This window comes from Argopecten irradians, chromosome 2 (assembly GCF_041381155.1).
Source record: "Argopecten irradians isolate NY chromosome 2, Ai_NY, whole genome shotgun sequence".
NCBI classification, from domain to species: domain Eukaryota; kingdom Metazoa; phylum Mollusca; class Bivalvia; order Pectinida; family Pectinidae; genus Argopecten; species Argopecten irradians.
In genome coordinates, this window is record NC_091135.1 from 51889574 (window position 1) to 51907982 (window position 18409).

The 18409-nt window shown below is 33.2% G+C and overlaps 1 protein-coding gene and 1 pseudogene across 1 annotated transcript; both read right to left on the minus strand.

The window, feature by feature from the left end:
• The window catches only part of LOC138315873 (uncharacterized), a 173230-nt pseudogene that overhangs the window by 125899 nt on the left and 28922 nt on the right, over positions 1-18409 (minus strand).
• Positions 104-16013, minus strand: LOC138315859 (E3 ubiquitin-protein ligase MYLIP-B-like). Its single transcript, XM_069257169.1, has 6 exons — positions 15800-16013; positions 13967-14157; positions 8719-9117; positions 7173-7429; positions 6444-6610; positions 104-5505 (listed from the first exon to the last, which is right to left on the minus strand). Exons 1-6 carry the CDS (start codon positions 15884-15886, stop codon positions 5296-5298), a joined length of 1311 nt encoding a protein of 436 aa, XP_069113270.1. The 5' UTR covers positions 15887-16013; the 3' UTR covers positions 104-5295.

Consider the following 18409-nt stretch of genomic DNA (forward strand, 5'->3'; position numbering starts at 1 on the left):
ATTTAAAGGAAATGTTGATGCACGGACGGACGATGGACGCCGTGCCATGACATAAGCTCACCGGCCCTTCGGGCCAGGTGAGCTAAAAAGAACAAAGACATCATTTTATTTTATTATATTGTTTTATTTTTTTTATATTGTTTTTCCAGTTTTTTTAATTATCTACATTTTCGACAGTGTTCACCGAACTACTTCAATAAGAAGTGAAAGACAAACATCTACTCAACAATGATTTTTTATAAAAGATAACTTATCGCATCACATTCCTAATACATTGTATTACCCGTGTACCTGAGAACCTTCAACAGTTGGTGCTATTATACACCAATATATTCTCTACAGCTCCTCACAGCTTCACAGACATATAGCACCTCAATTTCTGCCAAACTTAATGAAGTATTAAAACATCTCTCATTGACTTTAGGGAAAACAACAATTTTGATATGTTAGAATTTTTGTCTTTTCAACAAATTATATCTTTTTGAATAGCATTAGCTTGTAACTTAAGAACAGAAAATCTAGGTAAGAGTTAAATTTTCATTGTATTTCAAAAATTGTTTGTCGTAAAAAGGTTTTCAACAGTTCCAAAGATAGTTTTTTTTTGGTAAACAGATGATTTAAATTTTTGAACAGGCAATCATACATGTATGAAATGAATCATTGCTGATATTCAAACAATACAATATCATTGTTATATATAAAATGCTGGAATGTAACAAGGTTAATATAGACACAATAAGACAGGACTTCACTACCAACGTTGTGTGGAATGACAAACAGTCATCAAACTACTAATTACAAGTATCACAAAGATCATAACCTTTTAAAACTCAAAATCCACTGTTCTCAACTTTTGTTTATATTGTATAAGTTAATAAAAATTGTGAGAAAAGGCAAGAAATCAAAATTACATTATTTTGGACTTATTACCTATTCTGATTAAAAATGAAATTTCAGATAAATGAACTAATCATAATCATAATGGTCATCTTAAACACTTGAAGATTTTTTTTTTCTTACTCTATTAAAAATTTCAAACAGGTTTTCACACTCTGCGCTATGCTAACCAAAATAACTGGTTGGTCTGAAAATTCGTCCAAAATACTGGTAATTTCTTCAGTCATAAACTCACACTACAATGATTTTACCAATAACAGCATTTCTTTTCATGGGAAATATACTAAATAAGTATAATTATTGCAAAAGTTGGTTGTTCTTTTCCATTTGAACTTGTGTTTGATTTTTATTGAAAAATATCTAATGCAGTACTTCATAATACAAACAGCCTACATTTGCTTGTAAATTGCTCCCATATTTTGATATTCAACAGGTTGAGTTTTTCCAACAGATGATTCCAAAAAAGGACATACAGTAAATCATCAGTATCGTATTTCAATTTTATCTTGATACATTCATGTCAACTTATGACATTTTTAATTCCTTTGCTATGCAAATTAAAGTATATAAAAGTTTGTCTTAACCAAGCATGTGGATGTAAAATAAAATGGTGAAAAGTTACAACAATAAATAAATTCTGATGGAATAATGAGGGTTAATGCAATGTAACATATCAACAGAGTTAGTAAACAGAATGTCTGGAATATTGTTTAAACATCCTCACCAATATTCCTTATTATTTATTAGCAATAATTTATCACTTCAGAATAGGTATGTTTTTGTCTTACAAAAATAAAAATAAAAGTTTTCAATTTTTATCCAAGGACACTGGTTACAACATAGTCCAGACATGGAATACCTCATCCAATCAAACTTTACATAATCTTTAAATGTACATATTCTACATGTTTAAGTTGCAACATAGTAGGAAATAAAACATGCATTATCTTTTATTTTTTTGTGATGGCAACAGTTTGTCGAACAATAATCTTATATGCACATGTTATGTTGCTACTGGGCAAATTCTAGTAAGCACATTAGTAAAACAAAATGTACATCTTCTGAAACAAACAAAACCATTAAAACGTTTCTTGGTGTAAATTACATATATTGTTATGGCACATAGATGAATTTCTAGGATTACAATAGATAAATATTCATAAAATAGTGTGTGATGAAAAAGCATTAAATTAAAATCAAGAAGATGAGAATGAATATTTACAAATGACACAAAATAAAATGACAGTAAAGGATATTTAGCTGGAAAGTAAAACTAATGACAAATGACATATACACACGTACATGATGTACATATATATACAATACAGTAGATTTTTCAATCACAATTTTACTGAATAAGTGTATCAATTTAAGTTGTATCCTATCACAGTAATTGGTATAGTCTGTCAATAAACCTCAGTCAACCTAATACGAAATGTAGACTAAAAGAGAGCGACACTCTTCCGATCTAACAGAGTTACTTTCGTTTGTTTCCCCGAATCCCATCCCACAGAAGACACTTCTATACCACTTCAAAGGTTCGATCAGTTTGATATTTATCATATACAATTTCAGTAGTGGTGATTAAGATACAGAAGTTAGCTTAAATATGAAGTCTGCAGGGCTTTATGGTTAGGGAGATGTTTAAATTTGGTCACAACCATTCAAATCTGTTAATTGATCACTATCCCTGAAACATGTATTAGCTATATATAAGTATAAATAAACAGACTAAGCAATTCTGCCATAAGACATTGAAACTGGGGCTGTTATGACCGTATTCCATATTCCATGGAAACTGGGGCTGTTATGACCGTATTCCATATTCCATGGAAACTGGGGCTGTTATGACCATATTCCATATTCCATGGAAACTGGGGCTGTTATGACCATATTCTATATTCCACAGAAACTGGGGCTGTTATGACCGTATTCCATATTCCATGGAAACTGGGGCTGTTATGACCGTATTCCATATTCCATGGAAACTGGGGCTGTTATGACCGTATTCCATATTCCATGGAAACTGGGGCTGTTATGACCATATTCTATATTCCATGGAAACTGGGGCTGTTATGACCGTATTCCATATTCCATGGAAACTGGGGCTGTTATGACCGTATTCCATATTCCATGGAAACTGGGGCTGTTATGACCGTATTCCATATTCCATGGAAACTGGGGCTGTTATGACCGTATTCCATATTCCATGGAAACTGGGGCTGTTATGACCGTATTCCATATTCCATGGAAACTGGGGCTGTTATGACCATATTCCATATTCCATGGAAATTGGGGCTGTTATCATCATTCCATGTATAAAACATGGAAAGGATTCTTCATCCCACAACTAAATAGTTATATGGAAAGAAATTGTAAGTGTACAGTGAATCTTTATAAAAATACAGATTAAAAGACAAGATTAAGATTCTAGTATTTATATCAATTCATGTCAGCAAAATAAATTCTGTACAATATATATGTCTCTCAGATATCAATAGGCAAATACAAAATTGCATTCAGTGTATGTAAGGCACCAAACTAAGATTTCTATTTAAATCATTACTGCTCTTGGAAATCACAAGAGATACAATTTTCATAACTTTAATAATTTAAAGATGCTCCACCGCCGACAGAGCATAAATGATGTTAATCATTTGAACAATAATTGGTGTTTAATCGTGTATATATATGCCTAATTAACACAAAAAAATAATATAAAATAATCTATTTCGCCTTTGGTGCATGCGCAATCAGTACTTCATTTCATATATGATATAGTGTCACAGAATTTTTTCGGGATGCAATTAATTATTTTTCATATTTTTAACTTGAAGGAAAATTAGAAGCTCAAACTTTTCAATGGTGGTAATGGTGTAAAGTAAGTAACTTTTGTAACTGGAGAAAAATACTAAATCGTCTGCTCCTGTTTTTTATAGTGAAAAAATACCATTTGTCAGCGGTGGAGCATCTTTAACTCAAAGAAACCTCCATTATCATAAGTGTCAAGGCATTCACTTCTAACTACTTTTTCAAACAAATTAAAAAAACACTATAGAAAATAATATCTGCTACAAATTTAGTGTATAGCTTCAACTTTACTGTACAAAATGAAAACCCTGTGACTCTGATGCCATTTTAATAATTTATGAAAATGAACGATATAATTGAATCTACATATCTTGAAGCCATATTAAAACTGTATATAAGAACCCAGTACGCCTTCTTGCGTTAATTAAATATTAATCCAAGCCCCTGTTTTTCGTCATCACGGAAGCTCAAATTTCTTCAATCAATTAACAAAAGCAATATCTATAGAAGCCACAAAATTAAAATCTAAAATCAAATATCACAGGGGTTTCATAAAAGTATTTCACAGTTTTTAACAAATGCCATTTAATACAGTCCAAATGTCAGTCCCCTTTCGTTGTGGAAAAGTCATAATGAATACCGCTCTACTACCACGATTTTAGACTCTGGAATGTTTAAATTTGGTAGAAAGAGGTAGTAGGCCAAGAAAATATGATACTCCTGCAGAGTCTATACATTTGGTTCTTATCCCCGTTGACAGAAAATAGTCATCAGTTGTAGTACAGTCTTGCATGCGTGAACTATCATACCCTTTATACGAAGTATGCCAGACTAACTACAAGTAACAAAGTGTTGAAAGACTGATAAATGATATCCAAAACACTTACATCTCAATTTGTACATGACTAACATAACTAAAATAACAAAACATCTATTACAGTTTATGTAATCTTAGATTATAGTAATCAACGATATAGTTGTTTGTGATATTATTTTACTATTTTACAATATATAAATGGGAATTAGATATGTTCAAACAAGCTGTTTTTGGAGGACCGATTTTACATTTTCCTATAGATATCGATGTTTACACATAGACATACCCTGATGATGGGAAAATACAAAGTATTCAATAAAATAGGAAAATATTTACACATGTTTTTTGGTTTTTTTTGTAAATATAGTCCTTGGTGTGAGGAAATTATTCAGAACATAACATATACATGTAACTGACATTTATCAACAATTATTGCTATCTTAAGTACATGGTAACTACTAACATGAAGTTTGATTATTTTTGTGAAGTTTTGTGGACAATACTGAATGATGAACAATGAAAATCATAATAAATAATGAGACGCGAGAGTTCCAACAATGTAAAAATATATAGTAATGTGAATGACTGATCATGATTTAAATGCACAATCCCGATAGCTGTACTCATGACTAAGTACAACCTTTCATCAAGTCAACCATCCAAAGTTTGGAAGACCACTGTTATCACAAGTTCATCGATATTCATTGTTTCAGAACCACAGCATCTTGTCTTTCGTGTCATGAAGAGTTGAATTTCCCTCTCTCCATGTGTCACGTTTTTATCGCAAAGGCAGTCGGGAGGTACACCGGTTGTATTGTTTGTATACAAGTCCTACACAATGGGCACTCAGCCAGCTGAGAGGCACAGTCATTACAACAAACCATGTGGCCACACGGACACAGAACTGTCGAGATATCATTGTCCATACACACTTTACACACAAACGAGTCTTGGATTGTCTCCAATTTCTCTTTCAGCATCTGAAACAAAACACCAAGTATTTATTATTTAACACTTTCATGAACAATGTTATTAACACCCTATTTAAGATTATCTTTTTTCTGCTCACATCAGATAATTTCATTTTCCAAACACAAAATTTAACAAATAGGATAACAAAATTGAACTTTGAAGCGTATGACATAAAAATGTTTTGGGAAACCAAACTGAATAACACATATTCTTGGGTGAAAAAGACTTTGTTCTTGTTCCGTTTCACTTCATAGGACAACTTCGTGACAAACGGGACAGAGGGGTTTTTATTCATCAACATGTATAAGTGACTATCATACAAAGAAATATTGTTAAAACGGAAACATTTGATGTGGTTATATCTAAATATGTACCCCTACCTACTTACTAAGCATTAAGTATATAGTCACGAGGCTGTGTACCGATCACACAGACACCAAAATCACATGTCCTAGAGACAGGAAATATACAGGGCCCAAAGTCTACAAATATATCCTGTTATATCCATTGACCTTCTTTCTCATGTTGTTTTTCCTCCTACTCCTAATTGGCCCCTTGAGGCTGCCAAGACATTTTTATCACAACTTTAATCTACTTTGTTACACATACATTTCCCATAATTTATACTGTAGGTATACACCAGCATGTATGTGGCAAGATATTTCAATCTTACTACTTTGCTTATTCACAAACATAAATTCCACAAGAACTTTGATTGATAAGAAGCCCTCCTCCATGAACCAATATGGGGAGGAGGAGGGGGTTGATAAAACTACTCAGTACCTATACCCCTACTAGCATAAAAATATTACTCAGCATTCAAAATAAATATAGTTATTCAACAACCCCATTTCTGTAGGGTAAGAGTGTGATTAAGTGCCCTCTTTAGGGGACGGGTTTACTCCAACAACACCTGGCCTTTCGCTTTGTTATATTGTATACACACCTGGACCTGCTGTTGCTCTGTGTTTTCCCGGTTATCCGAGACCTGTACTCGGTCCTCATGGCAAGCTGTTGGTGTCATGGGAACCTGTTGTTGTTTTAAAAGTTTTCTGCGAGTGCTATCATACACTTCTTTACAGGTCTGCTTTACATCAAAAACATAATTTTGGCCTGAAAAACAAGAGACAATTTTGTGTGACAACTTGCTTTGGTATAAAATCTTCATTTCCTTCAAATGATTTTGGTAAATCTCAATGTTTTAAAAGAAATTTGATATTTTATAAAATGATTTGACATATACTGTGGTAGATAACAGAAAGTTGAATCATTCAAGACTACAGATTCTTACTAAGCACAGGGGCTAACATAGGATTATCATATGGAAACAATTAACATTAACTGACATTTACTCCCAGGTAGAATTGATATGTCCAAGGCTATATAACTTTATGAATATGCATGTTCCATCAGACCTGCAGGCATGTATATTATCAGGGCCAAAATGTATACAGTGAGTATTTACAACAGAGTGAATATCAAATCTGATGTGCTGGGCAGTAACTCTTATATAAGTTTGACATTATATCATCAGAACAGATATCTTATCAAGGATTTTTCTATTGAATATCATTATATCATCAGAACAGATATCTTATCAAGGATTTTTCTATTGAATATCAATTAATTTTTATTTAGTTATTATTTATTTATTCTTTCTTACGGACATACTAACCACATGCTGTATTGTCGCTGAAGATGGAAGCGAGCATCCCTTTAAGGTCATGGCTCACTTGTAAACTGACTTCGTCGTGGACGGTATCACAGCGGAAAAAGGAATGCATCTCTGTTATACAGCGATAAAGAGCATTGGCTGCTCTTGTACTGACCAGCTTAAACTCAAACTTGTTGGTGTCCCCCTCATCAGTTAAGGCCTCCAAAATAACCTTGTTTCTGTCGTGGATAGCCTTCGTTACCATCGAGTACTCCAGCCTGTCAAAAGTTGATCAGAACATTACTTTATTTTTCTTCACAAAATGATTGTATAGCTATCATAATACACTGTTTTTGATATACAGTGGACCTGCCATAATCTAGACACCTATGATTATGGCAGGTCCACTGTATATCAAAAACAGTGTATTATGATAGCTATACAGAAAACTTAGGAAGAAAATATCAAGGAACAAATTTTTATTATTGACTAATTTTAATTGAATCTGGAAGACTTGACAGTTTGGGACGGGGACACAAATGTTCGGATTATCAAGATTTCGCTGTGTAGATCAGACAGTATTCTATCATAAACACAGACTTGATCACTGGTTTGCTTTCCAAATGATTCAATCTCATATAATTATAACGGCTTAATCATTATTTTTTTGACATATGGCATTCACCACGAAGCATCGTTTTTGAAATAAAATAATCATAAAGGGAAATATATAAAAAGTTATTGACTTGAAGCTGACACAAAGCTAGATGTAATAGTGTGTTGTATTAATGTTTTGAAGGTAATGAGTCTGAACATTACAGAAAATTTATGTATTGAATATCATGAAAGAATATTTTGAATATGAAAGACTATCTTGGGCTGGTCATGAGTGTAGGGTTATATGCATGATATTTATATATTAAACTCAATCCTGAAATGACCTATGTGTTTACCAATGACCAGTGCATTGATGTTATTTATCATGTACTGAACAGTCCAAAGTCCAACTCTATAATCCCATCAACCATCAGACAGAGCTGAAGGCTAAACGCACTGACCACACAATGACCATAGGGTCAGCTGTTTATTGTAGAATGATCTTGTTTTCCTACCAAGTGATATACTGTACTTGATAACCATCCTGTTGTATATATATACACATGGATTGTGAATCTTACTAAACCCATGTGGTGAATCTTGTCAACTTTGTAAACAAATGCGTATCTATGTAGAACATACTAATTATAAAGCACTTGTTAATTATATTAGACAGCATGGGTTATACCTGATCAAAGTGACCTTTTATGATGTTATGATTCAGAATTTCGAAAAAAAAAAAAGTTATACATTGCATTTATGATGTCTCATCTAACATTTCATCATGAGATATCTGTTTGAACACATATACCAAGTTAGAAAAGTAAAAAAAAATATAACATATTGGATTATACATTCATTTTCCTGACGGTCTTTTAAATGAAACACAATTTTGTAAAATATTTGTATCTTCTTGAAAAATGAAATAAAATAAATTTGGAAGGCAAAAAACACATGTAAATTGACTTACTTTTCAATCAACTCATTATTGAGATCATACAAGAAAATGCCCTCTGGTCCGACCCCTACATGGAGGGCATTGCCATTAACACTCCTTGCCTCATGATATTCTGTCCCATAGTTCTGTATCATGGATGCCTCTTGTAGCATGCGATACTCTGCCTGGGCTTTGGTCACCCCTATAAGATTTTCATGACCTATCATGACCTCTCTGATAAGGTCACTAGTGGGGTCAGGGGTGAAATGTTCAAGAATTTTCTCATACAGCTGCAGTAGCATGGGATTATCTCTCTGGTCCCCTAAATCCACCTGGGCACAAAGGGAGGCAATCCGCACCAGTTGGGCCTCATTTGTTACATGGAGCTTTCCGCTTCTCAACTCTTGAATCACTTGTTGGTAGAATAAATGCCTGAAAAAAGCAATATAAATTTTATGAATTATTGTCCTATAAATGAAAGCGTCATTTTGATCAATGTTTTCAATTGAAGTATGTCGTATTAATTTTTTATTGTCAGTGAGCTCGAGAGTTTCTGCATGGAAATCAGGTACACATTACCGATACATATACATTCTTTATCTTATGAGTAGGATACCTTTACTTTTTTATCATTTTATGCAGCCCTTTTACTTGTAAGGGTTCCTCTCTTGTTAGGAAGTGCTAAAATTCTTAAACTGATGATACATATGGATTACATTACATGTTTTTAAATTTACACTATAATATTAATACAGCAGTAAAATAATATGTTTATAAATAAATAAATCAACAAATTGCAGAGAAAAACTGTACATATTTACATTATTTTTTGAAGTTAATCATTTCACTGTTCATAGTGACTACATAATGAGGTTAATATGTGTATCTGATATATATACACTGTGTACCGTAAAGCCTGGAGCATAACCACCATTCACCGATGTGTGACCCATTCTACAGGTGGTGATACACTACACTATACAACTACAGGTAAATTAGATTTCAAATGTAGATTAACAACGCCAACACTTAAAAATTTACATATGAATTACTCCATACAATAAATGACTTAAGAAGCTTCTAACCTAGATAGTAAACAGAATGAGCTGCAATTGGCCATCATATCTATAAATAGCAACTGATCTCAAGTGTCCTTAATTAGTGTATAGTCAAATAATTTATCTAGTTTAACACAAGTTTGTATATAAAGTAAACTTTTAGAGAAGTTGGTCAATTGGAACCATTTCAACAGTAAAAAAGTCATTAATTAATTTATCTAGAATTTGTCCATTTTAAATAAAAGTCTGAAGGAGTAATTAGCTTTCATATTGAACAAAACAAAATACCAGTAAATTACAGGATTTGCTTGGATGCTGTCCCCATATCGTTTTGGGATATACTTTTTGGAAAATAACTTTTTTTCTGAAAGCCCATTCCAATTATATAAAAGGCCCCCATTTGATCTAGGGAGGATCCCATTAACTGACAACCCAGCGTAAACCCAGAATTATCATGTGAACAAAATCGAGTTTACGTGTAATTTAAATTACTTCATTCTGGAATGTAAATAATGTCATACAGATCTTTTTACTTGGTTGCAACAATAGCTTCGGGGTTAACGGTCTTTTTTCCTGTGCACTTTGTTTTCATATGTGACAAATAACATCTTCAATTAAATATTTTCTTTCAAAGTGACTTCACTCATTTGGACTTCACTAATCAAATTAACAAGCTATAAAAGTTGTAATAAGATGCAAAGACATGAATATTCATATAATTTTTTATGTAAATTGAGCAAGATTACATCACATGTATACACATAGCGTGCATCACTGGAAAACCCAAAGTATTTTCATGTATGACATAATATTAGATGGTTCTATTTTAAACTAATAACATCAATATACACACATTTGGAAATTCCACTGCCTTTTTTGATGTCATACAATCTGCTTTGAAATCAGTGAAGTGCTTTATAGGGGCCATATACAATTACATAAATTACTGTCAAAGTTAAAGGTACTGCAATATGTACAATTTCAGTAAAGTAGATGATCCGAAAGACTTATAAAATGAGTTATAAGATCAAATCTCAGGTCATTTTTTTTCATTTTTAAGATGTGCCTCAGCTGATTTAAGATGATGGAAAGCCAGAGTACCATGAGAATATTCACCAACCTATGATCAGTACCTAGCTAGCACCTGCTCCATGTAGACTCAAAATCAAGAAGTAGAGGGCTAGTGACCTAAACCACTATGCAACCGGAGACTTCTTGATATTGAACATTTTAAATTGAACAGGAGAAAAACTACCATATCACATGCCATCAATTGCAATATGGGTAAAGCATCTTGCTTATGGATACAACTGTACAGACTAGTGCATTGCTCAGCTGACAAGGGAACAAAATTTGACATAGATACTGAGGTAGTAAAAGTGAAATTTTGAACTCTGATATACCGTGCAAATTGGTTTGTATATATATACCTGACCAGTTTTCTGACATGTATATGCCATTATATCTGAAGAGAATCATTCTAAATTTAAATCTTCTAATCCTCTCCATTTCATCACATACTCTAGCCCGAGATACTCTTGCCCTGACTCCAGACTTAGACATTATGACAGATAGATGTCTGGTTTAGGGCCAGAGCGCAGTAGTACTCGAAAACCAGGAATAAGTCGACACCGTTTGGTATTGGGCCAGGTACTCTCTGATTCAGACTGACCACCGAGAAGCACCACTAACCTTAGTCTATACAACAAATGAATATCATATCTACCCAAATACAGCAATCCGTCGAGATTAAAGATGATCTGCATACTACGAGAAAATGGCGACAACAACGAGGGAAATTTAAAGTTGCGGAAAAGAAACTACTGTGTTGACACAATAGAACATGCATGCGTGATGAAATGGATGGCTATATTTTAAAGTAGATAAATTATTCATTTGTTGAAAAGACTAAGGTAAGTGGCGATTCTCGGTGGTAATATTTTGTAAGTAGTCTGAATCGAAGAGTACCTGGCCCGATACCAAACGGTGTCGGCTTATTCCAGGTTTTCGAGTACTACTGCGCTCTAGCCCTAAACCAGACATCTGTCAAAATGTCTAAGTCTGGTGTCAGGGCCAGAGTATCTCGGGCTACACATACCCTACCAGATTTTACCTCATAATTATAAATTCATGATATAAACATATGATAAACATGTTTTATCAACAGATGTCACCTCAAACAATCCAAAATCAATTCAACTAATGAATGAAGATTAAGGTTATTACTTTAACTGATCCAATCCAACTGGAGATGTACTGGTATTCTGTGTAGCATCATATATTTCATGTAAATAATATTATATATAAATATTGCATGGTGATAAGTTTAAAGTCACAGAAACTGAATATATAACAGAAGCTGCATGTTTACAATAACAAAGCATGAGTCAGAGAGGCTTATATGACAATAGCTTATACAAAAAGGACAGAGGAATATATTAACCAACATAGTCTTAAAACGTAGATACGGTCAGATAACGGTTTACTGTATATAAAATATCAAAACAACACTTAACCTGTTAAATAGACAATACACACACATTAATTGATTTCATGAGTGCATCTAGTACACATAAACCCAACTAACACACAAATAAAATGAAAGTAGACTAAAACATTGTCAGAGATTTTTTTATACAAAACATCCTTAGGTTTGTGGACACCTGACACTCATGTTTTTATAATGTCTATAATTTAAGTACATTTTGTATAGCGTGCAGTAATCCTGGATGACCGAGTTTCTAGATCCTGTTTACAGCTTTTTATATATGTAGGTCATGTAGCTACTGCAATGTTGATAAGGCTTTAAGTATTGATTGTCCTGCCTACCCATAGATCAATGACACTGGTCTAGCTTCATTCCAGGAATTCAACTTATAAATTCAGTTAATGACCTTATTAACCCTGTTAAAGATTCAAATGTTGGTTGTTGATAACTAATTTAAAATAGTCTACAAGTATATAAAGTTCATCTCTGTTCATTAGGTTAATACACTAGCTGTGAGTGAAACCCAGCCTTTGGCCAAACCAGCTGATTCTGAGTCACATTGCATTGTTTGGATGTGGGGTCAAAGTCCAGGATTTTATGTAGGTGTTTGATACCTGGTGAATACTCACTTTGTTGTCTACCTTTACCCAGAAAGTTTATATATATACATGTATATATGTATATATATATACAAAATATTCTGAAGAATATGTTTTTGTTCTAAAAAATGTATACATGTCTACCTTCAAAAACCTCCGATCACCTTCTGAAGAGTGGCCCTTCAAACTACAGCTGATAAAGAGCTCAAGTTGTTATTCCTTGGCAGTCTAAAGTTCAGCAGTGTTCAAAGTTCAACAACTTTTCAGATGTAGAGTTTCTATTTTACCTAACAGATATGACCTATATGCAGGCCACATTATCTAAGTTAAATTTAACTTTGACATCCCCTGTTTTGATATGGTATATAAATTTGAATCTACAGGACACCATGACCCTGGGCCTATCTCCTAGTGACAGTAATCAATCTCGGTCGAAGCATTTGACAGTTATATTATCCAATGAAAGAAACTATTGTCATACACAGAATAGATCAATCACCAAATAGCTTAGTAAGATATCTCTTGTTTCTTAATTATTACAGTGTACCATATAAATTTCATGTCCACTTTTTTTCTTATTAAATTCTTTGTTAAGCAATTTTCAATCCAATCCCACGACAGTTAATTCATCAATTTTCATGTGCATAATTCAAATTTTTTAAACTTCTGTTAATTTGATGGAATTTGCTTCTCATAATTAAAATATTAATTTGAAGAAAGACAACAAACCAATGATTACATAATACATTCCATTAACAACACAACATATGTTAATTGTAACTAATTTACAGCATGCTGATGCATCATTAGAGAATCAGGTGTTCCAACTGACTGTGGAAATTAATTATATAAGGGGATTGGAACGAATGAACTCAAGTACAGAAAATTTAATATAGAAATGTATGCAGGACATAGTGTCCAGCTCCATATATCAACGGATGACATGACAAGACCTGACAGCACCCGAAAGACTGCCACATCTCCCATATAACACTAATATATACGAATGGGGGTATAAAGAGACTAATATAGGGAAGCAGGAATACACATATGCTTTAAGTTTGCATAGCAATAACTGGTATAAATATTTAGATATTTGATCAAGAATCAAGTTCTTAACTAAGTTCTACAATTACCTGCATTCTTCTTGCAGAAGCATATGAGGTTGAACATAGAATTTCACTCGTAGCTGGAATCTGTACGGGGCAGGTCCATTCACTTGTTTACAAACAGGGTTTCTGCTGTTTAGCCACAAAAGTTCTCCTTTAGCACCATGGAACTGGAGGCCAAAGTAGTCTTGTTCAACAATCCCAAGTTGCTGACAAACCTATAATTTCAAAAACAGTATTCAAAGGTTATTACTATTCAAAATAGTGTTCTATACTAAATATTGTGCATATCATATATCATATTTTCAATATTGTATAATAGCTGTTTGCTGATGAAACAATATAATCTGAAAGAGAGTATTATATAAGGAAATGTAACAATTAAACAAAAGGTAAAACTTATGTGCACACACATATATATATATACATGTATATACATTCAGTACCTCAATGATTCTTTCTACTCTTTCAAATTTTGTATGATATCCTAGCATATGTACAGCTATATTTTGAATGCGCGCACAAATGCACCTAAGCCATGGGTATTCAGTATGAAGCTTTAGGGACAGTATCATATACTGAATCCCTTGGCTAGCAAAGTTGACATTATATATCAAACAACAAACAAACTTTGTCATCCTGATTATGGTTCATCTTTTTATTACTCATCAAGGAAAATATTAGTTTCTATATAAATCATAAGGAAAACAAAATATAAACAAGCTGATAACTATAGATATTTATCATATTATATATTGGGTAATTTAAAGTAAAATATAAGACAATGTCAAAGTCTTCAAAGACTTAATAGTATTAATTACATGAACAATAGATATGTCATTTTTATCTATATTCACAAACATAAAATATTTTGAAGTTTTTAATTCAATAAACAGATTTTGATAAAGATATTCAATAAACATATATATGTATAACCCGGTACAAACTTTGTTTCTTTGACAATGAAGGCCCATAAACAGTATTCAAAAAGGAAGTAATGTTAGGATGTAACCTACTAACTAACTAAATTAATTAATTGAATATATCTGTTAAATTAAAATTTATACAAACAAATTTTTACTATATAGTTTCAAGATTACTGGGTAATTCCAGCATTCTTTCATAGTAATTTAAATGTAAATAATGTATAAAAAAATTGAATGACATGTTATAAGAGCATGTGTAACATAATGTACTTTCTAAAATTAACAATCTATTCTGTGTTGCATCACAATTTCAATATTCTAATGAAATGAAAGTATCTATGAAATAGTTTAAAATGGGATTACAAAATTTCGGGTTGAGAGTTGGAGTCTGTGTCACCAGTACTGTTTAACTTAAACAAACATTAGAAGAATAACGAAGAAATGTGGGGAAAGTTTCTAAGACAGAACGATTGCTAAGCGAGGAATGTTCTAAAAATAGATCACGTTCACTACAGCTGATCGCAGTCTGCCAGATAAACAATATTGTTAGAAATGTTTAAAATAACACATAACAAAGTAAAAATCAACACCAACACCCAATTTACATCTTATATTAATGCTTTGTATTCAATTCATGTTGATGTCAGAGAAGGGAAATAGCAAAGACGGGTTCTTTCTTTGTTCCAATACACAAAACGACCAGTGAAACTCGAGGTTGGACTTTGGACCCTGGTCGATCATCGATCACAGCATGGAGAGTTATTCAGGAACGTGTTATAGAAACATGACAATGCTTTTGTAGTAAACAATAAAGTAAAAATATGTAACATTTAAACAAATTAATTAACAAAATTACTTCTGACCTGTTTTCATGAAAATACAAACTCGTCTGTACCGTTCCAAAGGGGACTTCATAGGTAAAATGTCAACTTACCTTTTCAAGAACTTCTTGTCCGTTTGATTTGGGGTCTACATCCACTTCTAAGACTATGGAATTCGGTTGTGTTATTTGAAAGCGCATCTTGAAATCATTTAAATGTTAACATTAATCGTCGTTCCTACATTTTATCACCACAAAATCTGCTTGTTTCAATCTCCGTTGCAACTGATATACACACAGCATGTAGGTCAGAAGTTGATCACATGGACACTGAAGTAATTCAGCCAATCAGCGATAAGCTTTCTTAAGGTCACCAACCTTGACCCGCCTAATTTCCATAAGGCGGAGTTGACCCCTTCAGGACGATACTTGTAAATATTTTGACCTAGAAATACACGTGCGTAGACCTCAATCGTGTTATTTAAAAGCTTGGTTGGGTGTTATTATTAGATCTGCTGCAACGTGAAATGAAAAAAAAAGAATCAAAATATTGCGTCATTATAATATATGGATCCATGCAACCAGAGCTTATAATAGATACCATATGTTTATGAAATATGTCTATCTAATACCTAATAGGATGTTTATGAAAAAGAATTGCATGCAGTACAGTTGGGAGGGAGTCACTGGATATTTTAATAAAATCAGTATTTTACACATTAGCCTAGATCTGTCATCTTTTCATATCATTATTATTGTTTTTGGGAAAGGACATCCTTAATACTTCAGGGGTTACTATCACTGACTATCACTTGGGCTCATGCTCCGCAGACTACCTCTGATTTCGATCATGTGACACCAACGAGCCAAAGCAGAATAACACGGCGTGATATAATGCAAAGTCATTGCGTATCTTGAACGACATGTTGAGGCTTATAACGAATGGCCGGGTACGAATTGGTCCCTATGTGTCGTAGTGGAGCACTGCCTCCGAAAATCACTTGGGCACAGTTTTTTTATACTTTTTTTTGTAGGTTTCCAATTATCTTTAAGCGTATACATGCATTTACATATTATTTTTGTCTAAAATACCGTATCGCTCACAAGACGTCAAATTCACGACTTGTGGACTTGCCGCATAAATTCCCTTCAGAAAGACCTTCATATGTATTATGTAAAAAAAATAATGATCGGTGAGAATTTGATATTTTATATAGTTCAGTTTTATTCCCTAGTAAGTAAGCGATATAAAAAAAAAGTACGATAAAATGCAAAGAAACGTTTTATAATGGTTTGTATAATCATTACTTTGTTCCATTAGCAGTAATAGACACCAATTGTAGCTCTAAAGACGACAGCATTTTCTGTCTAAAAGTCTTTAAAGCTACAATATTGCAGCTAGTTGAGGCTAATTGATCTGGTAAAAAATACTGTGATGAAATGGCGTACACGTTGGCAAAAGTGTAAGTTTTGGCGATAACATATTTCTGCAAAAATCTTATGTACTTTAAAATTGGCGCTAAACCTTTATATCGAATTTAATCTAGACTCATAAAAATCCTACAGACTACCTATCGTGTCCTTGTTAAGTTGCGAGTGTGTGAGTTCAGTCTTTTTTCTAGACGAGGATATGCCAATTGTACTCGGTAACAGAAAAGAAGAAAAAAAAACAACATACAAATATTATCTTCTACTCGCAGTGTCATATTAGTAATGTTGAGTCGTATTAGTACTGTCACGCCATATTAACGTGCATTTCTAATTATATAAAGTGAAAATAATTTATCTGAACTAAAGTTCTGCAAAATTTTATCTTGTTTTACAAGGCAAAAGGAATATCTAAAATTGGTGTTTTGAATTAATAATACGGCAGAATAAACATCGGAAAATTCTTGTGTATCCTTATCATCTGATGCACAATTTTATATGTCTCTGTGTAACCCCCCCCCCCCCCCCCCCACCCCCCCCCCCCCCTCCCCCCTCTCTCTCTCTCTCTCCCCCTCTCTCCCCAGATAAAGACTGAACTGAATTTTAACTGACATATCCACCATTTGAACTTAAAGGAGAAAATATATTTGTAACTAGTGACAGATAAGGTTCTGACAGGAGCTCTGGAGTGTTTTGATATGACTAGGTCACAGGGTGAGGAGTTCAGAAAGATAGCGCCCTTTTTATGGAGACGAGACAATACACTAGATCCAGATATTTTTGATTCAGTGATACTGGATACATTAACATAAACCTAATGACCTAGATGCAGACCTGGTTTCTCCAGTTATATCGTAACAAAACATTTTGGTTTCTCAGGCATGCTTCTTCATATGGTTATAAATACATACCAAACGTGTGTGATTTAAGTATCACTTGGAACACCGATTTATGCCAGTTGACTAAATTGCGCATTACCAATTATTTGCAAATTTCGGCACGCTTTAGAGTTCAGTGTACCCTTTTACTTCGCCTACATATTTGTAAATACCTAAACACAATAACAAAGTAATATATACACCTGATTCCGGGGTAACTGATCTCATCTGAACCCTTTTCTTCGTTTCTAAAAATCCTCAGATTGATTTGGCAATATGCCACGAAGACCAGGATAAGGACACAATGCAGAAAAATACGCAACTTGGCAGTGAAGTCGTTCACATCATCATGGCATGATAAGTTATTTATACTGAGTAAGTCAGAATCAAAACATCCTTTTGTTATTGTGAAGTTTAC

Excerpts from the sequence above, each read along its gene's own strand:
- LOC138315859 (XM_069257169.1), bottom strand. The coding sequence starts at position 15,886 with ATGCGCTTTCAAATAACACAACCGAATTCCATAGTCTTAGAAGTGGAT. Across the intron at positions 6,611-7,172 it reads CAGCGACAATACAGCATGTG|GCCAAAATTATGTTTTTGAT; the intron begins GTTAGTATGTCC and ends CTTGTTTTTCAG. Across the intron at positions 5,506-6,443 it reads CAGAGCAACAGCAGGTCCAG|ATGCTGAAAGAGAAATTGGA; the intron begins GTGTGTATACAA and ends GTTTTGTTTCAG.